Genomic DNA, 22,991 nt, shown 5'->3' with positions numbered 1-22,991 from the left:
AATCGAAACATTTGGACAGTATTTGGTCCAGATACTCAAAATAAATAAAAAATGGGACTTTTGTGATCAGTGTTTAAGATAAATCCAGAGTGCTAGCTCTAAATCTTTAAGACCTGATCTGAAAGCAGTTTCTCACACAAAAGCTACAACTTTATTATTATATGATCATTGATCCAAGGTCAAGGTCTTGGAGTGTGGTGTCAGTTCTTGTCATAGTGCAACCCAGTAAGATCTGATCTGAGCCCAGCAGATGTCAGCTTAAGCCACCCACAGGGCAGGGAAGCTGTCCTTCCATCTCCTGCTGTATTGCTGCCATCCTCTTTTCTCGCTTCTCCATTTTTCATTCTGACTGTTACTGGCTCTCAGTTGACACTTTTCTCATCCACTCTATCTTTTCCACCCCCACCCCCCCTTTCATTTGACCTTCCCTCCACAATCCCTGTCTTCATCTCCTCCACCTCTCTCTCTCTCTCTTTCTACTCCCCTATCTCCCTTCCTCTCACTCTCTCTGCTGCTTCGTCCCATCCAGCCAAACTTGTGTGTAGTACTGCATTCGTTCACAGGCTGTCAAAACACACACACACACACACACACACACGCACACCAGGTCATTAAACATCATAGATCCATGAGCCAAACAGGTTAACCAGCCGTGGTTGCTAGAGGCAACCTCGGCTAATTGACAAAACAAACTCGCAGGCCAGTGGACCATCACCATGGAAACACAATGATATGTAGCAGATGCACCACATACAACAAAAAACTGCACACACACACACACACACACACACACACACACACACACACACACACACACACACACACACACACACACACACACACCAGAGACAACTACAGCATTTTAACTTTTGAAAGGTTTTGTGCAATGCAGCATTTCCAGAGATACTCAAGGTGTCAACCAGATAAAACTGGAGCTTTTCATCTGACACGCAGGCAGCCATAATAACATTGTTTTGTTTGGGATGAATCCATTGACAGCCCCTCAGATGTGGGAAAGGAAACCCGGTAGCACGGGAAGCAGCTAATGGGGGTAAATGTGTTGTGTGTTGTGTTCAAAAAAACAACGGATGGAATCTCAGCAGGCCTTCCTTGTCAGGGAAAAAAAAAAAAGGAGAGAGGCAGGAGCGGTGCAGATAATCAGTGAGGTAAACCTGTGGCCAGTTCACCTCTCTGTCTGTGGGTGTGCTTATTTAAGGGCTTAAGGGTTTATTCATTTCTATAGATTGGTTCTACCTGAAAAGCGAAACATTTACTCTCAGCACTGGTGGTGTGTGCTTTGGACTGGAATTGTGACAAATAAAGCCCAGACTGAACCAGGACATCCTCTCCAGTGTCCGTCCAAACCATGGGATCTGAACATTGTCACACCTGTCCTGCGGTCTTTTCTATTAGATCAGATGGTGACTCTGTGCTGTCTCTATGATACTTTACACTCAGACACACACACACACACACGTAAATCCAATTATTGCATGCAGACACAATCAAGCAAAAGCAGACACACACACAAACAAATGCACAGAGATCTAAATACAGAACTATGCTTTATATTGGTAAACTGTGGCGGTACGATTTAGAAAATAGAAATATTATGCAGAATTCACAGATCATCTACAGATCTTTAGCCAAAAAAATTCATAAATGTTCTAAAATTGTGTTTGGGCATGAATTCAAATGAGGAAAAGGGAAATTGGGCAGATGGTTAGTGCGCTTGTTTCATCTCTTTCATAAAGATTTGCAGCAGTGCAGGACAGGCTGATGACACAATAGAGAGGAGAGATAATAAGCAAGCCACTTTGTTAAAATATGTGTGGAATACGTATGCAAGTTATTATCAGCTAAATCCCACAAGCTTTGGTGCCAAATGGTGCATCTGTGCGTCTGTGTGTGCGTGTGTGTGTGTGTGTGTTGCTGTAGTATGTTGATTTACTATCACCCATCGCTCCCCCAGGAGAATCATCATATAAGATTCATCTGAAGAGCTCAATACATCAAAAATCTTGGAAAGTTTTCAAGGAAAAGATGAAAAGGGAGAGCGAAACAGAAATAGAGGAGTGTAGAGGATAAAAAGCCAGAGAGGAGAGATAACGATTGAATAAGAAAAGACGGAGTAACAAAGGGAGGAACAGGGTTGAGCAGATAGACAGGAAAAAGGGAGAAAAGAAGACAGAGAGAAAGAGAGAATCTCAAAAGAAAGATAAAGGACTGTTGAAAGAAATGAGAGCTGAGAGTGACTGAGTTAAGGAGGTGTGTTTCAACTTTTAGCATAAGAGCACTGTGTATCAAATGGGATTTCAATAGGTGCAGAGCAACAGCAGAAGCCATGATGATCATAGTGAGAGACTGTACAGAAGGCTCTCCATGAACCAAACTAAAGAGATGAGGCGTTGTATTTAAGATGCTGTCGGTTTGCTAAATTGTCTGCATTGTGAATGCTGAATAGCATATTGTGGAACAAAGCCGGGGCAGAAAATTAATTGAATCAGCTGTGCAAACAAGACAGAGAACAACGATTTAGTAAAACAAACAGATTGTGGCAGAAAAAGTCCCTGTTTAAACACAAGTGTTGTCATTTAAAATGATGCCTAGAATCAGCCTAGATTCTGCCACACAGAACAGAGAGTCATGGGAAAAAAACACATACACTCTACATGGAAATTTGTGTCAACAACACAATCCTGACATGTGGACACGCAAATAATAGCGACACAATGATGAGATAGACCATATGTTCAGTAAGATTAGTTTGGATTCAATTTAATACATCCAATAACTCAGTATCTACAACTACAAATCAACTGTTGCACCTCATTAAGCCACAGCAAGTCTCTGGAAAAGTCATTGGCTGTGTTTACATGCACACAGTATTCCTTTGATGAAAGTGTGTGTGTGTTTACATGGTTCAAAGTAATAGGATTTCCCCCATAAACACAGGTTTACATTTATTTAATAGTTGGGTTCGTTTACTCAGAGAAGGATGAGATCCAGCCTGCAGCAAGTCCATATCAGACGAAAAATGTGTTAACATTTTGTCAGCTTGTGTTCCACAAAACACCTTGATGCAACTGGTATTATTCTCAGTGTTAGCTGAAGACATAGGAATGTATTTATACAGAATGCAACATGTCACATATAAATGTTGTCATGTAGTCATTTTGCAAAAAAAGTGAATAAAATCAGACTAAGGTGTTCACATGACCAAATGAATTGAAAGATTGAGCAGATTGAGGTGTGTTAGCTGGGTTATGTTTACACCAATTACTCTGAACATGACGTGACTATAGCAGGAGTATTGCCTTAATCAGGTTAAGGGTGGATTATTAGTGTGTGCATTTCAATCAAGCAGTTAGTGCCGACACAGTGTGAAACAATTCTCTTTCTCTTTTCAATTACTGCCAAAGGACCTGTAAACTATGTGTCCCTAGTCCCTAGTTGGTGAAAATGGCTCTCAGTCCACATCAGACCGCACTGGGTCGCAAGTTCCTGAGGGAGTAGGGCTTATGACCCTTTTAGCAATGCAGCCTGTGTGTGTGTGTGTGTGTGTATGTGTGTGTGCAATAACTGAAGGGGGTGGCCAAGAGTTACTGATGGTCCAGAAATCATTATACACTTACTAAGAAGAACTTTTCATTGTTGCATGGCAGTTTCATAATCGGTTATAAAGATGAGAAAAATATAAGATATCCCACATGCAAATACAAAGACCAACATACACACTCAATTATGCTTTAATAATGAGATAATTAGGCCAGGACTAGTGTGTGAACATAGCATCTCTGTTCTCTCTTTAAAAGCAGATATGTTTTGAAGATAGAACTAACTTTAACGTCCTCAGGGAGGCAATGTTTTGCTCCAACAGAGTACAACAGCAAACATCAAAAACAACAATCTAAATTTTATTCCACTGAGGCTTCTTACTCTCTGCCCCATCTGCAGCTAGATGCTACTCTGAAGCAGAGACTGAATTGCCTGCCAAAATGTACAGCTACAAATGTACAAAGGTGCAGAAATAACAGGGCAATTATGTGTATGTGTGCACCCAGGCAAACACACAAGAATTTCGATGAAAGACAGCTATCTCAAGGCAAGGAGGCCATGGTCTCTAGGGCGATTATTCACCATGGTTACAACTAGACACACTGATGCTTCAGTGCGGTGTGTGTGTGCGAGTGTGTCCACCAGGTCCCTATTTATTTCAAACAGCCTCTAAACTATGAAATGATCCCAAACCAGAAAAATCCCAGTTTTCTTTTAACTCCCATATTTCTTGCCGTTACGTTCCAGCTCAAGCTCACACACACACACATAACAGCCTCATACATAAAGCCACAAACACACACAGGTCTTACCTTGGTCTACAGACTTGACAGGAGCCCAGCTTTTGAAGTAGTCATCCTGAATGGGAACACAGCAGAACAAAAAGATTAAAAATAAGTGATTGGCAGTGTGGAACACACAGAGAGACAGAGAAAGAGAGGGAGACAGAGAGTGAGTGCATGCCTGCCAGACTGGCTATATTTGTCAGTTTGGAGGTACTGTATACAGCACTAGGAGATTGAGAATGAAGCAAATGCATGTCAGCGAGATGAGAAGACAAGTATAGCTGTTTTCTATCTCTCCAGCTAATTCTCTGCTATTTATCTGCTCTCCACTCCAGAAATCAAAAAATGAAAGGAACTATAAATATGATAGGTCTCTATGGATTAGCCATTCGACTTAAATCTTCTCTGTAATACATCAACAAACCACAATGTTTAAGAGGCTTTTAAGCATTTAATGATATATACGGCTGCTGAGTGGCATTAGTGCTTCTGGTTCAGGCACTGGGAATGTGTACAAACATACACACACACTGTGGAACACACACAATTGCTCCAACAGGAACATCAAGCTCTGACTCAGATGGCTTTTGATCTTGGGAAAAAAGAATCATTGATAAAGCAGCCAGCAGTTGTAATCAGCCCGGCTCATCAGTCCGCCAGTTCAACAGGAATTTAGAGACCGACTACAGCGATTTGTTCACCTGATTATCTCCCCACCCCAGACCGCTGATCTGTCCTATTGAGATGAGACAAATCTCAGAGAATTAGCCTCCAATTACACTCTGTAAGCAGGCTAGTCTCTGTTAATAAAATACCATTCTATTCTCCACGCGTCATCCTCAATTAGCCACACAAGCAAATGTTTGAAGTTAAATACTGATTACAGGGTTGTGCTCTGAAAATGATTCCCCGACCCACATCCCAACCCAATCCCTACTGTAGCGCTCACTCATTTTTTTTGGGTGTATTTTTTTTTCTGAGGGCAGGATGTTTGCATAATTCCGCTAAAATTGTTGTATAATCAAAGTGAAGGTCATGTTAGCACATGAGCTGTTTTAATTAATCACTGCAATGTATTACAGTTGGGAGTTTGGCAAACAGATGTCAGGTGTGGGTGGTGTTGGTGGTGCGGGGGTGGAGGGTGGGGATGTTACAGGGAGGGTCAACTCATCAGCAGCAAGATGAAAGGACTGAGAGCATCGCAGCTCATTCGAATGGAAAACGGCATCTAAACCCATCTGTGGTCTTTATTCCAGATATGTGACCAGGCTGATCCTAACTGTATTAAGGCAGTCTCCATCTTAAAATGTGTTTTAAAAATGCCTGAAATAGGCAACAGATGGATCACCTTGATATTTATGGTCTTTCTGGAATGCAATCTGCCAATCAGTTTCTTGCTCCAGGACACTTCAGCTTTGTGCATGCTCGCTGTCACTGGGGCTTGAACCCAAGCCTCCAGTGTAAGGATGCCCTCTCTTCTCACTATGCCCCCCACCGCTGCCCCAAGAGAACTGCTGCTTCCAAGCACTCCCTTGTCCGGTGTTTCAGCTACATGTCTGCTACAGTGCGATGTGCTGAGTTGAAACATCTGTTCTAACAGGCCCTGCGTGTTACCAAGGGAGTACCTCTAACTTGGGCTCCATTCTCGGCTCCAAAGACACTGGCCGGCCCTTCCACTGACTCAATTTTGAAACTTCTTGAGGAGAGATTTTACTTACTACAGAAGCCTTTCTCCACACTGAACCATAAACTCCTGTGAAACCAAGTTCATGTGGTTTAGCAAAAAGAAGTCTTGTCCCTCAAGGTCCCATCACAACCACCAGTCATCATAATGGAGACAGCATCCTCATAATCACCAGTCCTTCACTCCCTCTGCCAAGTTCAGTGATTCATATGAACCATCTGAGGCAACACAATCTGCCAGACAATCTGTGCCTCAAGTTGTGCCCTACTGAAATGACAACTGTAGCCCAGAGTAGTGGCAATAGCAGTCACACTCCTGCATAAAGGCAATATAATGCACTCTCACACACACATACAAAACAAATAGGCTTGGACATATACAGAAAGTTATTAAAGAAAATACTCCCCAGATGGTGATATCTTTATTTATCAGAGGAACATGCTGCTGCGGTTTCAGTCATACCCTACTAGAGAGCAAAGGTGGCTAGATTGTATTGATCCTGTTAGCTCTAATGTGCTGAAGTAACTGCACAACACTAGTCATTACTGTAGACTACAACTTTAATAGAATGACTCAATGCGAGAACAGTTTTCTTCCCCATGCTTGATTATGGTGATGTTTACAGATCAGATGGTGCAATGTGCATGTGTGGCTAGTTGGATCATTCTGCCATCAGGTTTGTCACCAACATTCCTCATGAGACACATCACTGCAAGCTGTAATTCTTTGTGTATGATATCAAATTCATTGTCTAACACTCATTTACAAAACTACTTTCAAAGCCCCTTTCATCGTCACTGTATTTGCCTAAAGCCTGAACACTGCAAAAACACATTTAGTCTATTATTGAGTCCTAAAATTGTAATTTCCTTAAAACAAGTGAAAAAAATATGCCAGTGGGGTTAGATAATTTCACTTGCTTCCAATGCAAATCTTGTTTTTAAACATTTTCTTGAAACAAGTGTCATTTTCTGCATAGTAGTGCAGTGATCTCTGACTCGTTTCAAGATACTGACACTCATTTCTAGAAAATTCCTGAAACAGGTGAAACTGCATTGGAAACAACTAGAGTTATCTCACCTCATTGGCAGAAGTTTCCTCTTGGTTTAAGAAAAATAAGATTTTAAGGCTGAACATGAGACTAAATGGCAGTGAACCCATAGAGAGGGAGTTCATTGGTGCAGGAGCAGGGAAGCCTACAGCAGCTAGGACCAGATCTGAACTGAGGATCATCTCAAGGCAGTTTGTAAAATACAAATCCCATAATTAACTCCATGTCTAACATATACTGCAAAATGGAAAGTAGTAGGTGTTTGACTAGTAATACATGACACACTGCACATTATCAGATTAAATTCCATGAAATTTAAAGTGGAAACTCCTCTACATTCCTCGAAAATTACTTTTTGGTCCATTTGCATGGACATTATAATAGACATTACAATAATTTTGTTATCGGTAATTTGGTAAATGTTTGACTATCCATTGCTCAGGCAGTTGAAATTCTCCATTTTACTGAGACTGCATTAACAACATGGAGCTTTGAGGATGTTTAGACAGATCAGAGCTGGCCAAGCTCACAGCATGTAGTGCAGCAGGTCAGAGTCACTTCTGAGTCAGATGGACTGAACAACACAGTGCTTCAGTCACCAGCAAACAAACCAAGACCCACTGGGACAGAAAACAACACAGTCGCCCTCTCTCTGGGCCTCTGCAGCTCACTTCACAGTGCTTTTCCCAGTTCCCCCCATAATATCACTCTCTCTAGCTTCATCTTCTTCTTTTCCCCAACTCTCCGTCTCTTATTTGTCTTTCCCATCCTCTTTCTCTTTAGCTCTTTCTGCTCCTCCTCCTTTAACTTCTCTCTTATCCCCCTTCTCTCTCACTCTCTAACACTGCTTCTTCTCCCCAAGCTTTGGGAATAAGTCCTGAAGCTACAATAAGCAAAGTTTTCACATTAAAATAAGAATAATATATTATAAATTATCACTGTGTGTTCGTCTGTGACCTCGTGTGTACATGCCTTACTTCCCGTCTATGTATTTCTTATGTTTTGGTCTAAATGCTGCATATCCTGATTCATGCCAAAAGCCAAAAAGGTCAATAAAGTGTTTTAAATTAAATTTTAAATTCTCTCCCTTTCTCTCTCTGTTATGCTGCTTTTCTCTCGCTGAAGTTTTCACCCGTTTCTCAGCATCGCTCACTGTTTGTCATCTTTTCATCATGCCTATCTCTGCCTCTCATTAGCTCCTCTGTTTCTCTTCTCCTCTTTGCCTCCCCATGCACATTTGTAAGTCTGTCTGACTCATTTTGTTTTTCTTTTACACTCTGATGTCTTTCTCCCTCTCTCACCCCATCCTCCCCAGTGTCTTGCCATCTTCTTCTCCCCCTCTCTCCCCAGCGTCTTGCCATCTTTTTTATCCCGCTCCCAATCTCAAAATCATGTAGTACATATCAGAGGAACAGGAATGCCCTCTGTAGTAAATCATTCTGTAGACCAAACAGAGGCGAAAGCTGCTCCTGTCTGTATAAATGGGAGAATCACAGAGCTGTAGAGAGGAAATACACCCCAGTGGTTTGCTTACAAAACCTACTGTAAGAAAGTATCTAAAATGGGGCTGGGAGATGGACAGAAACCAATGGAAAACAGAGGAATACAAAAAGAAAGATGGCTTAAAGCAAAAAAGAGGAAGGTCTGTGGGGATGAGGATGATGTGGCTTGGCTGGTTCAGTAATGTAAGAGTGCTGAGCTGCTTTCCATCTGTCTGCCTATCTATCTGTCTGCCTCTCTGTTCGGGTTTGGCTGCCTGTGAAAGGCTGCAGGCTGCTACCACTGATAGGCACTAAGTCACTCAGCCTCTGCACTGGCTCAAATATGCGTTCAAACACACAAACACACACACACAAGAACATGCACATATACGCATACTGTGGTGATGGGAGCGGGTGTTTCGGCAGTTGTTTTGCTCCAGAAATGTGAAGGGCGTGCTTCAGGAGAGAGAAAAGCTGCTTCATCACTCACAGCTGGATCTAAATCACAGCTAAAGGGCCTCTTAGCTCATCACAGTGGTCCAGCTGGCTTTGACCTCTCTCTCTTCCGCTTTCTCTCTCTCTCTATCTCTCTCTCGCTCTGTCTCTCCCCCCCCCCCCAGTGAGACACCAGAAAACAACTCAGTCAGCTCCCAACTCTGCCCTTTACAGCTCACTTCCCCTGCTTGTCTTCAGTTTGCCTTTGTCCCTCCATTCTCTTTTTAGCCCTGTCTGTCTGCTTCTTTCCCCCTAGTGCTTCTTTTCCCCAGAAGCTTTCAGAATAAGTAACAGTACTGAGAGGAGAAAAGCCGAGAGTTGTACCGTGGATCCCTTCTCTCTTTCATTCATTCTTTCTTTCTCTTCTAACCCAGAGATCCACAACCTTTCTCACTCTTACAGAACTGTACAAAAGAGCACAAACAAATTCCCTCACTTCAGTGAGATCTGTTGGTAGAGTGTTCTGTTGCCGACTATAGTGCATCCTCACTCTACGGTATACAGAAAAACACTCAAATACACAAATACGTGCATGTACACGCGCACACAAAACACACACACACACACACACATACACAAACACACACACACACACACACAGCAGTGTTGTTTAGACCATCTCAAGCAGCACCTAGAGAAAGCCACATGCGTGTCAGCAGGGAGTGAGGCTGTGGGTGTCTAAACCAGTCAGAGTTAACCTGCTGGGCTGGAAAGCAGGGGCTCTACCTCCTTTATTATTGAATAACAGAGAGAGGGGGAGAGAGGGGGGGGGGAGTGAGAGAGAGAGAGAGGGAACAGTAGGAGGAGAGGAGGAAAGATGCATAATGATGTCACATCTGGGGAAAATGAGACAGGAGATAATCTCATATCTACCCAGAAAAAGGGAACGTTGGCTCACTCAGCCCAGAAGTCCTTGTTCTACAGACTACAGCTGCTAAGGTTTCAGCTAACGATTCTCTTAGTTTGACAGGTGATGAAGCCCAATTAACTACTGCCTTATGTCCTTTCCATCACTCTATTCCTCTCTCTTCTCTCATTTCATCTCTTTCTCTCTCTCTCTCTCTCTCTCTCGAAGTGTGAGCAGTTATTGCCGTTGAGATCTAACTGAAGCCAACATCATTTAGACTAGTGTAAGCCCATTATCTCTGATTCAGTGACTTCCCCTGCTGTAAATAGTCCATTAACACTCTGCTGTCAATTATGGAAACAGGCAGTCTGTGGTAATGGACACTACATCACCCACAATGAAAATGTGCTAGACATTTGGCCAATAATAAAGCATGCCATCTTAGAGTAGGACTGCAGCCACTTTGCTGAAAGTACAGTTGCAGCAGAAATCTTCATTAGTCCTCACTGGGGAATGCGATCTTACATTGCATGTAAAATAGATGGATAGAAACAAAGACAGCACTCCGCACATATGTTCCATGTGTTATTCATGCTAACAAGGATTAGAGCTTCCTCTTATGATGGTCTCTATCCCATCTCAAACCCATCATTCCTGTTCCCACCAGCATACCAGAGCAACCTAGCTAATTCAACAGCAAGATACAGCATGTGATCTGATGATACTTAATACTTGATATATTTTAATAATGTCTAACCAGTTCTGTACCATGCTGAACTCTACCACATTATGCCAGTTCCCCCACTCACTGTGCATGTTAATGAGCTACAGTGCAGCTCTGCAGCAACATGTCCACTATGAGAGAAACACTGGAACGTCTGGAGGTTCCAGCAAGGTGTTGCAGTGAATTTCAACACTCTGCTATCAAAGTATAAACACAATGAATTAAACACTTACCTCCACTTCCTTTAAATGATTGCAGAGGACAGAGGAGAGAGAGAGGGAGGAATAAAGGGAAGAGAGAGAAGAGAAAGAGAGAAAGGTCAGTGATAATGGTATATGTGATGTCCATCAGATCTATTACAATCCCATGCTACTCATTTACTCATTCTGAATATCGAGCTCAACCCAGAGATTCATTTAATAGGAATCTGATTCGGGGGGTGGGGGGGTGGGGGGTAGAATACCGCTGCACTGCTGGACACACACACACACACACACACACACACACACACACCTCACTGCTGCAGGAGCGAGATAGCCTTATTTGATGTGACATGCAATTCCAAACACATCGAGGGCAAATTATACCAGCTGAGAGAGGGAGGAACATAGAGAGAGAGAGAGAGAGAGAGAGAGAGAGAGAGAGAGAGAGAGAGAGAAATAAGCATAAGAGAAAAAGAAAGAAGGAAAAGGATGGAATGTGATACATTCTTAGGAGAGGAGAGAAGGAAGAAATGAGGGGAGAAGGGAGGAGAGGAACAGAGGCAGCTTCCCTTTCTTTCCTCCTCTCTCTCTCTCTCTCTCTCTCTCTCTCTCTCTCTCTCACTTACCTCTGTACTGACGGACAAACACACATTAATATAAGCATGATGCATTTTTGCCCAAATTAAGTGGCTCTTTGAGAGCATGCTATTAGCAAGCACATCTGATGGTGTGTGTGTTTAGATGATTTGTAAGTGTGCATGTATTACAGAAAGGATTTGGAGAGCATGAGAATGAGATTCACTCATGAGAGACAGGAGTTATTTTTTTTTGCAAAATGTTTCTTGTCTTTCTGATTTCTGTACCATCTGGACATTCCCCCACCTTGCTACATGTTGCTGTTTACTGTTCAGTTCATTTTGATCTGCAGCTAAATACATTTTGTGTGTACAATATGACAAAGCCGCTCATGAGTTCTAATGAGACAACAACACCTATTGTAAAACTTGAATCCACCATGGGACTCTAGTTTAAGTGTTTAAGATGTTCTTCTGCTGGACTTTACTAGCTGATCTTAGTGAAGGATCAGAGTGACTGCTACAAGCCCAATTATTATTCAGTCTAAGTCTCAAGAATGACCTTTCTTTCCCAAAGACCCTCATTAATATTTAAGTATGCTCATCACTCAAGCATTAACAGGCACCTTAGCCCACCGTGCCTCTACCCCAATGTCATTCAAACACTTCAAAGTGATTACAAGGAGATAAAACTGTGACTTTTATGAACATATTCTCTTTTTATGGCCCCTCCCTCATTCTCTCCATAACTAATAAATAATGGGTTCGACATTCCAACAGTATAGCTGTCACATTTCTCCACATGTCACATTTCTCCAAATTCGTATATCCACAGTGAAATTATCAGCCTGTATAGTATACAATGTATTCAGCAGTGGACAGCATATAAAACAACATTCACAAATTTAGAGTTTAACAACATTCCCAGTGTTATCATCAGTCTAGCCAGGCCAGGCCATGGAGAGAGCAGTGTGGTACACAGCACTGATAGCTTGCAAAGTACAAGCTTGCACACGCACACGCACACGCACACGCACACACACACACACACACACACACACTGCACCGATTCTAACGCTGGAGTTGGAGGGAGGATGAGCCTCCTGTAAGATATGTATGATGGTGATGAATATTTAATCAAGGCTTATTCACCTTAACAACATGATACCCAGATTCTGACTTCAGCTTCAATCAATTTGTATGTGTCTTTCCTAATGCACCAAACAACCTGTAATATGTGTAGCACTCCGACTGGTTTCCCGTAAAACATGTACAACACGAATCTGAATACTCTGTATACTAATAAATGTCATACATTAAATAGGATATAATCACTGAGTCACAAAAACATGAAGAAACTTAATTAGATTGTTCAATGCTGTTGATTGGTCTATGAATTATTAGAATGGTATTTATTTAACTTGATGACTCTCCACAACTAAGTGAACAAGATCATTAAGAAAGAAAGGCAGAGCAATATGATGAGTTTAACAGACGGCCAGTGTTTGTGCATGGACAGGACTTCGATCATTGAGTTGTGCCACTAATTTGTAGAGCCACATGGCACAGCTGACATCCCTCCAGTGTTACTCCAGGTAACATGCGCCCTTTGCATCCTGGCAACAGGTTCTGTGTCAGCTGGACAGGGTGTCCACTTCTTAATGACGAGTACATCAAAGAATATACTGACCAGACACTGACACACAAAGAGAAGAGGCACGATCAAGAACAGATTCCACTGTGTTGCTTTCAGTGCCATCAACCGTACATATGTGGTCATCAGGGTGCAGAGCACACAGATTTGTAGGCATAAAGACAACATTTCAATAAACATTAAAGGCGTATGGTATGTAAAGGCTATGCTTCAGCCAAAAGAGACGACAATGAGAAGGGTATTGCCCAATTTTCCACCATACAAATGGGAAGGACAAAGAAAGGCAAATTTTGAATAAGGCTGTTCGCCCATAATCCTCAGTGAGTACATTGAATGGGCACATTCAAATGTCTGAATAGGTACAGCTCAAGAAAAGGTTTAAAACCAGTTTCGAGGCATGCTGTGGGTACTTGTCGGCAGACAAATGCTGTGAGGACTTAGCTAAGAAGAGAATTGGAAACAGCTGTTAAGCTGTTTACTTTCTACTATTCTAAACCTGCAGTATGCCCAACCACTAAAATCTAAAAGAATAGCATAGGTGTTTACACCAAGCCATTGGGCAGTGTAAGCTATTGCATTCATCTCATTACTTCCAGAGCCAACCAACCAACCAACCAACCAACCAACCAATCAACCGACCACCTTCCTACCTACCTCTTTCTCCTGCTCTCCCTGTTCATAATGTATTCTTCTGATTCATGATTCACTCCTGTTATTACACAAACCGATGTTCAGCAAGATCTGTCCATTTACAAACATTTTATGCATGTTAAATATAAATTGCTGGAGCCGTAATTTATTTGTTTTATATTTTGTTGATATTGTTATGTTGCTCATGTAGTTATTGTCATTGCTTGTATTGAGTTTTGTTTACTTTGAACACTGGGTGGAGTGTTGGGATACAGGAGCACTCAAGTGAGCTCATGGGAACAGGAAGCCAGGTGTTGCAGGCAGGGGAAGCAGACAGTGTTTGACTGTTTTTATACTGCAACGTAACGTAATGTGCCGAGTGTGTGTGTGTGTCTGTTTTTTCTGTCACTAGCTCATGGCAGAATGCGTGTCTATGCATGTATGAAATGAGAGAGAGAAAGAAAGAGAACGGGAGAAAGTAAAACAGAAGCCTGGGTGTTTTTGTGTTTGTGTGTTGAACTTTCAATGATGATGAGCTAGATACTGATGATGTCAACACACACACAGACACAGACACCAAGGACCTCTCCATAGCTTGAGTAGGCCACTAGGGAGTCATTATAGTGAGCTATGGCTCACACTAAGTAGTTTACTTACAAGTACACAGTATGAAGCAGGAGGCTGACAAGTGAGGTTAATCAAACTCCTGTGTTAAAACATAAACACTGCAGTTGGACAATTCATTTTGGCAAAAAAAAGGGAAATGTGAATAAAGTAGTGGAAAAAGAGCACTTGATAAAATGTACAAATCAAATTCTACACCAACATAATGATGCAGAAATGAAGATGCTGATTTAGCCAGTCTAAGCACCTTAGGCAGGTCGTTCTAAAGTCTAGGAGCCCTGATGGAGTCCCAATTGCCTTTTGTTTTTAATCTTGACTTTGGATCAGCCAAGAGGGACCTGGCCATGTGATTAGGCTCATATGGGGTCTAGAAGTCCTAAAGGTGGTCTAGAAGGTGCTAAACTCATCTTTCCCTTAAAAGAGATGAAAGTAATAAAAGTGGAAAAAATGTAAACAATGCAAAGTTGCTAAAATTGGGGTTATGTGATCTTTTGGATCTTGTCTTTTGAGCAAAGATTGAACCAATACCAAAGTTCAGTGTTGAATTGCTAAACTGCTCCACTGTTATGAAATTGTGTGTGTGTGTGTGTGTGTGTGTGTGTGTGTGTGTGTTTATGTATACGAGAGAGAGAACTACAGAACTAGACAGACAGAAGCCTAACTACAGTAGAGCCTGCATAGGATTGACCACACTGGTTTTAATATTATCTTGTAGAGCTCGGGGATAAAGCTATCTTTATAACAATCATAATGATATTTTCCACAATAATGATGATGACAGCAGGAGAGTATTACTTTCTTATAAAATATATATAAGATAGAGGAACACAGCATATATGGCTAAAGGCTAAAACTAGTATATAAAAAAGCTCCATTGCCACTTTTGACTCCCAGATCAATGTTTCCTAACACAGTCTCAAAATATTTTAATAACTCGAAGGGCACTCTGAGAGTGAAGACCTCCGCCAAGGTTCGTGCTATTATTGCTTGTTCGTCAGTCGGATCCGGATACGCTCCAAAATGTAATGGGTTCTTCCTTGGCCCATGCTACACCCTTCCATGAAGTTTCATGAAAATCGGGCCAGTAGTTTTTCCGCAATCCTGCTAACAGACAAACAGACAAACAAACGGCACCAAAAACATGACCCGTTGGCGGAGGTAATAAGGACAAACTGTGAAATGCAGATTATGTGTCGTGGACACAAATATTGTGAACATTATGTTCTTCCACCATGAACTGGATTATATGGATTATAGCACAAATTGGACACACCACGTTCACCTGTTTGTCATGTGAAAAGTTTAGCTAACGATTAAGTTTAGTTTAACAACTTTGGCTATGGTTATGGTTAAGGTTAAGGTTAGGCCACTAAAACTTTGGTAAAGGCTAGGAACTAAAGCATTAGGGTAAGGTTTTGTTCATGGTTAAATAAAAAAAAAAAAATCACTAAAAACTTCAATTTCACTCAAAGTAGGAATCTTCTTGGTGCGAGTTGAGAATTTAACCCGGGTTGTCGGAGTTGAAAACAAATGAAAATGCATTTTACGACTTTGTCCTCATTTCAAGAAAAGTTGGGAGACCGGCTTCTGTTTCCCCTCCATAGCCTTACTGCAGCAGAGAGGCATGTCAGGTCAACCTACAGCACATCTATGTCAGGGGAAGCCACAGGCTGTGGAGGTAGAGCTATGAATAATAGATAAGACAGCATATCTCTCGATTAGCCTACTAAAGGCCTGCTGCCACTGGCTGTTTCGGATGAAGGAAGGAAGCAAGATTGGAAGGAATGAAGGAAGGAAGGAAGGAAGGAAGGAAGGGTGATTAAAAGAGAGACATAAAGGAAGGGTAGCGGGATGTCTTAGTAAATGACAGATTGCTGCATCAGTAGATGTGATCAGGAGCCACCAGAATGTACAAAACAATCCTGAAAAATGACTTCCCTGCAAATATAAATAAGTCCATTACTGGTTGAAATTTGAATGGCTGAGGAAATGAGTAGCTACTGTCTTTTTCTCTAAATGTCTGTTGTTTTCTGTTTCATTCTCACTCTGTCTCTCCATCTTTTTCAGCTGACAGATGTTGCTGTACCATAACTGCTGAGCAGGATATAGATCTTTAGAACGAGTATGATGAGATGTTAATAGCCCACCTGTTTCTACTCTACTGTGTGTGTGTGTGTGTGTGTGTGTGTGTGTGTGTGTGTGTGTGTGTGTACCTTTATGCTGATGTACACTGTGTCTGTCTCAGGCTTTGCCAAACTAACTCAGAGTCAAATGAAAGCGGACAGGACATCCACTCCAGGCCACAGCCTGGTTGTCAAACAAAATTCTTTACAAAGTAGTTTGGGGTTTGCTGCAGAAAAAAAATTCACCTCCATTTTTCACTTTGGTATAGAAAAAAATCTTGTTTATTTTTCACTGTGTGGGCTTTTCTGGAGGTCACAGAAACTAGATTTACAGTAAATGCTGAACTCAGCCAGAATCCCAACCAGCCAATATTTCCTTCCCTTTAGGGGCCCTTATATAAATAATGGAATATAGTATTGCTGTAGCCTACAGTATACATAATGATCAGTAACTCAGATATTTATTCTGGTTTGTAATTGTGTGACTACGCAAATGCTGAATTAATTCGAAAATCCATTGTTAATTTAAAACATGTTAATTTTACCTTACCCTGACTGGAAACAGGGAGAGAAATTAGAAAGGTAAAAAAGCCTGCAGGCTGTTGAGGACAGTGATAAAAAGAGACAGAGAACAAGAGAGAGCAAGAGAGAGAGAAGACTACACTTCTGTTAGAGCTGCAAATTGCACATCAGGAAATCAGTTCAATCACAAACACAAGGTAGCACGTGTGTGTAGGTCATTTCAAGGAGCACTGTGTCCATGCTTGCTACAGTGGGCAACAAAATATCTCATGCCCCCCCCCCATACAGCATTCAAGATTAATGGGTGTCCAATTGTCCAATTGGTGGACATTTTACGTAAAAAAATAATCACAACTGCATGGGTCAAAAAAGCAAGTACTCTGATGTAAGTTCAGTCGCATGTTCTTTCGGTGACATTGCCATATTTGTTTCAGTAAGTAGTGTGTCACCACTATTAGACTGTGTAAGATGTGTGATTGACTTAGAGTCATGCAGAGTGAGCTTTGACAACACAACGCTCAAGTCTGAGGAGATGAGTGAGAATGGTGAGTGAAAGCTTCAAGTCACCCCACTGTTGCCAACTTGGTCCAAGAGGCACCAAGTCGCACCATCATCACAGCCAATGCGTGAGAAGCAAATGACATGAGGAAAGGGAGAGGGAAGCCAGAGGGAAAGGAGGAAAGTCATTGAGGAACAAATACACTGAAGACAACATAACCATAGATCAACAAAACATGAAGTGACATAAGGGTATATTAGGTGGTCTCTTTACCAGAACAGTGCTCAAACACACACACACACACACACACACACACACACACACACACACACACACACACACACACACACACACAAACAGCTGTGAGCAGTGAACTCTTTTCACACCGTTTCACAGGAGGCTAAAAGGCTTACTCGGGAACAGAGTGATGGAGGCAGCGAGAGAAGGAGGCAGATGAGAGAAAAGAAGGTGCTGAAGTAGTGAGAAAATGCGAAAGAAGAAAAGATGTCGAAAAAGCTGCAGAGAAAGAGAGAGAGGGGGAGAGAGAGAGAGAGATGTAGCAATGGACAGAGACAACAACAGGAGAGAGAGTGTGCAAACATTACAGCAAACTGCTACAGAGAGAGAGAAGCAATATTGCTGTATGGAAAAAAGCCTTGTCATGTAATTGGACAATTTTGAGTTCTATTGTGATAACCCTAACCCAAGTACTCTAATTTACTTTTTTAGTGTGCCCACTTTCCCTCAACCTGTTTCGTCTTCTTCGACCTCAGTACTCAGTGATTTCCTACATTGTAGGAACGTCTTTCAACAACCTCCACAAAATGTGTATGAACATCAAGTTACAAGCATTCTTTTTGTGCAAAACTTTCTCACAACCACAGAGCCTCAAACATGAGTACAAATGCATTCCTGCAAAGATTCAAAATGGGCTTCAACCTTTCAAAACTAAGTTTCAAGCTTTCAAATTGTGTGAGTGATATCTGTGTGATATGAGTGATAAGGCCAGAGGGCAGAAGTTCACAGCCTTTCAGCTGAGGCATTCCAAGACACTTTAAAAGAGGAAGACACCAGGAGAGAGCATGCAGACACCTCTGTATGACCTACCTACCTCTTCCCCACTCGCTCTATCGTTCTAGCCATCTATTATCTCTGCCCCTCATCACTCTCTGTCTCTCTCTCTCCAAAACAAACACCACCGAGACTCTAATGAGCCCCCCTGAGATACAACCCTCCCACTGGGCTATTTGCACCAAAGGAGAATGGTTTCATCCTACATAGGTGAGGCAAGGCGTTGTCACCACTGGTGCTGTTACTATGCAGCAACCACCCCAGTGTGATGTCATAAGAAAGCTTCAGGCTGCAGGTCCACTGGACACTTTATTCAGTGTTGACTTCTTTCTCTTGTTGTTTTCAGTGGAAGGGACGTGCTGTGAGCTGGGCATGTTTTTAGTGCTTGGAGCACCAAGAGCTAGAAATTAATATATTTTAGCCACACTTCAAACTAGTTTTCACTGAAAGTATAGGAACAGCAGGAGCCACTGCCAGCACGTCCTACATGTATCTGTTTAGCACTGCTAAAAGCCTGAAAGAAGAAAATGTGCCTGGTGGACACTGGGTAACTCATTGATCTCGATGTGATGTCAGAAAACAAACGTAAAAGTAAAGTCTTTCTGTCTTTTCTGTGCTCAGCTATGAATTAGAATGTCAGCCTCAGCCACCAAACAAGCAACCCAGTCGTTGAATGGAAAACCTTGTATTTTTACACATAATGATGCCATTTTGCAGTGGTTTAACCACCAGAGCATGCTAACAGATTTTGTCCTTTTTCTGACAGCCGTGGCGGTACCGAGCTGCTCTTCTTCCGTTCCAAATCCTGCCTTATGCAACACTTCCTTATCACCATTGCCAACACCACAGTAACTCAAGTCCAGATAACCAACTTCAACCTCCACAAAACAAGCCACTCTGGTAGGTAAAAGACTGACACCTCCTGATGAGAGCTTTCAAGCAGGTTATCCTCAAGTTCTTCAACCAATAACAAAACTACATTAGTACCACTGCAGATAAAGCACTACCTCATGAAATAATATGAATGTGAACAATGCACATATTAAAACAACACCTTATTTTAACATTTTCCTAACCAGCCTAACTACAGGACCTGGATTCAATCTCCCATGTAGCCATATCTGGCAAAGAATTCTTGAGCAAGGGATTCCCATTTGCTAAACATCTGGGATTTTTGCCTGTTTACTGCCTCATGCAGGAGGGTGGTTGGGTTTGTAATAACCACATCTTTAACCGTTCCCACTGGCTGCCGAGAAACTCATTTTTTCTGCTGTAGGGTGCTCTCTTATGTCAGCATAGGTCGCTTCTGGAAAGTCAGCTGACAATGAATACACACCTCCATCAGCCCAAATGCATCTATTCAACCTGTCATCTGCTCTTCCTCCACCCCTTCCTCATTTTCCTCCATCTTTGTCCAATAACTGCTTGTGAACAATACGAAATGATTTATGTGTGTGTGAGTGTGTGAACTATTAGCACTACTATGTAATAGCAAAAGGTTTCTCTCTCAGACACACACACACACACACACACACACACACACACACACACGTGGATAGTACAACATGAAAGCTAGTTCACAAAGCAATTTGTGAACAGAGAAGAAGGGGCTGCATAAAGTAGTTTTTGCCGATTAATGGTGAATGAATAGTTCACCATTCACATTCTTCAGGCTTTCTATTCTCTTCATAGTCCTCCCTTCCCCAGGCCCTTCTTTCTCTCTCTCTCTCACTCTCTTTCTCACTCTCTCTCTCTCTCTCACTTATTCCCTCTCTGCAGTGCGTAAGGAGTATGGTGATAAATTATGTAAAGCACAAGATTCAAAATTGCATGGAAATACTTAAGCAAGCCTATCCCATGCAGCAAACAACAGGGGAATAGTTTCTCTAACCAGCGCGTCATCATGAAGCCGAGGCCAGACGGCCGTCAATGTTAACACAATCACACAGACACCACTTCCAGATATTAATGACACCAAAACAATGGGAGCTCTCACTGCAATTAAATGAAAGTCAAGGACTTTATGAGCAGGAAAGAGGGAAATCAATGCTCCTTCAGCCATATCTATTCTATTCTGGCTTAGTATCTCTGGTATTTTACACCACAATGATAGATGTTCTCAATAAGCTGTTGCAACCGGGCTCAAGGAAGTAACAATGAGGGAGCCATACGCCAAAGTAAAAGTTAAAACAATGATTTAGTAACTAAATCCTAGGGGAAAACAAACAACACAAACTAAAAGAACATAACAAAAGGTGTGCATAGGTGAGGAGGGAGAGAGACACTGATAGTCCGAGGCCTTCTTAAGCCCAAGGAGTTCACCGGGCCCAGGTGCACTCCATCAGCTCTGAAGATGACTCCACCCACCAGGCTTCTGCAAGATGCAGAGCCAGGGCTGCGGTCGAATAGTCAAAAAAATATGTCCTAACTCCTATTCCGAACCACTTTTCCTTGACCTCGTTGGAAAACGTCATGAGGTCAAGGAAAGATGTGAAGGAGAATTCATAAGGGCTTAGGAAAAGACAACTGCGGTGCTAAGAGAATCCGACTGCACTTACACTAAGCTACGTAATTATGCGACGGCGGATGTTAATGACGTGGGTCTGCTGTGGTGAAACTACAATGTTCCGAAGATGGACTACTAAAAGTGCATCTTAGATACTTCGCCCCGTGCGTTCTTACCATGTCGTTTCATGCAGGCTATATAAACGTGGACGACCCGATGAAGAATATTGCTTCATCACCAAGGTTGGAATTGAAATAAAAAAGGAATATAGGCTACCAGTCACAAAACGAAATGGTTGTCACATTGAGAATGGTTGCTCACGCTCACCCTCCTGTCTACTCATTTCTATCGACATGAATCCCAATTAGTATGATTTATGAAAATAATTGTTAAATTCATGCAAGATAGGCATAACCTGTTGGGCCTACAAATCTACTACTGTACATATCATCATTCTTAAGTTTCAAACATGTTGAATTAAAAAAATCATCTGGCTAAAAACGTCTCATATCCCTTTTTCTTGAAAGACTTACTTGTGTTATGTTATGCTGATTATGATCTGATTATAAGCCTATGCATATAATAGCTTAAGAACCACCACACAACTCAGTAAACACCTTGAAATGTTGACTTGATTGTGCTTTGAAGTTGTTCTGGCTGATACAGGCCTTTATTAAGGCAAGGGTTTCAGCATCTGTGACTTAAGTCAAATTAATTAATGATATTCCTAAAGGCTGGCAATACAACAACGCTCAGAATGAAAAAATAACTAATGCAAACTGAGCATAGGTTACGCTACAACGTTAACTTCACTTTGATTTACAACAGCAGCATAACGTTCATAGTTCACCTATGGGTTTAACATATTGTTGAAAGCATATTAGCAAGTTATGGCATAAGATGGAAAATGCTTAATAAGCAACTGTAACTTGCATGATGATCTGCCTCCCTTGTTGGTCATGATCGTTTGTTTTCGTGAATGGCCAAATGGTGCGTCGCTTTAAATGTTGCTGCCGCAAGGAATTGTGGGACGGCATTATCTCCTTTCCTTTCGTAAAGGATGGTCCAGTGTATCCTATGCTAAAGGAGCTAAGTAAGGAAGCATTGAAGCACCTTTCCTTAGCATTTAGAGAATTCAAACAGCTCTTATCATGGCTGCCACTTAGATACTTCCGGGTCATTTCACTCAGTTAGGAACCTTCCTAAGCAAAAAGACTTTTCGACCGCAGCCCAGGAAAGTGGGAGGGTCATCACAAAGCCAAATAACTTCTGGTCCTGTGAATGGAGTGGATTGAATGACTGTGTGTGTCAGTGTGGTGGATAATACTGGATATATATTTCCTGGGAGATTTTACTGTTGGTCAAATAAATCTTCAACTCATCCACATGGCTCTAATAACCAAAGCAAAGCCATATCTCCAATAATCTCCATACTGACATTTAGTCTCCCTCTTTGGAACAAGACTGTACCAGTTAAAGCTCATCCTCTCCTCCAGACTGTTGTTAATTAGAGACAGAATGAGTCGAGTGCAGAGTGAGCTGAATGATAGATCAAACCTGTGATACGGCCTCAGTCAATAAGCAAAGTAATCAGAAAAACAATCATCACCACCATCATCACAACAGTTATGATCACGATAATAGGCATCATCATCATCATAAAGCTGACAGACATGATAATAGCAGAGTGGAGCAGTAAATGTATTGGACGTGAAGGATTCAGACTTCAAGCAGACATATACCACTAAGGGGAATGAGGCTGCCTGCCTGCATTACATGTGTGTGTGTGTGTGTGTGGGTGTGTGTGTGGGTGTGTGTGTGTGAGAGAGTGAGAGAGAGAGAGAGAGAGAGAGAGAGAGAGAGAGAGAGAGAGATAGACAAACAGACAGACAGATATACACACACACACACACACACACAAACACACATACAATACTCAAATGCACACTTGTATTAGTA

At 41.9% G+C, this 22,991-nt stretch overlaps 1 protein-coding gene across 1 annotated transcript in view; it reads right to left on the bottom strand.

The window, feature by feature from the left end:
* The window catches only part of LOC139653891 (testican-1-like), an 87,136-nt gene that overhangs the window by 46,341 nt on the left and 17,804 nt on the right, over nucleotides 1-22,991 (bottom strand). Inside the window, exons 2-3 of the mRNA XM_071530902.1 lie at nucleotides 10,859-10,867; nucleotides 4,371-4,416 (exon numbers count right to left, since the gene is read on the bottom strand). Coding sequence (XP_071387003.1) covers nucleotides 4,371-4,416; nucleotides 10,859-10,867 — 55 coding nt within the window. The remainder of the gene's footprint in view (nucleotides 1-4,370; nucleotides 4,417-10,858; nucleotides 10,868-22,991) is intronic.

This window comes from Centroberyx affinis, unplaced genomic scaffold (genome assembly GCF_046629955.1).
Source record: "Centroberyx affinis isolate AG114_WGS23_722 - 3 ecotype Tasmania unplaced genomic scaffold, CSIRO-AGI_Caff_v1 ptg000138l_1, whole genome shotgun sequence".
In the NCBI taxonomy this organism is placed as follows: domain Eukaryota; kingdom Metazoa; phylum Chordata; class Actinopteri; order Beryciformes; family Berycidae; genus Centroberyx; species Centroberyx affinis.
The sequence above is the reverse complement of the archived record's forward strand: the minus strand, read 5'-3'. Positions and strand labels throughout refer to the sequence as shown.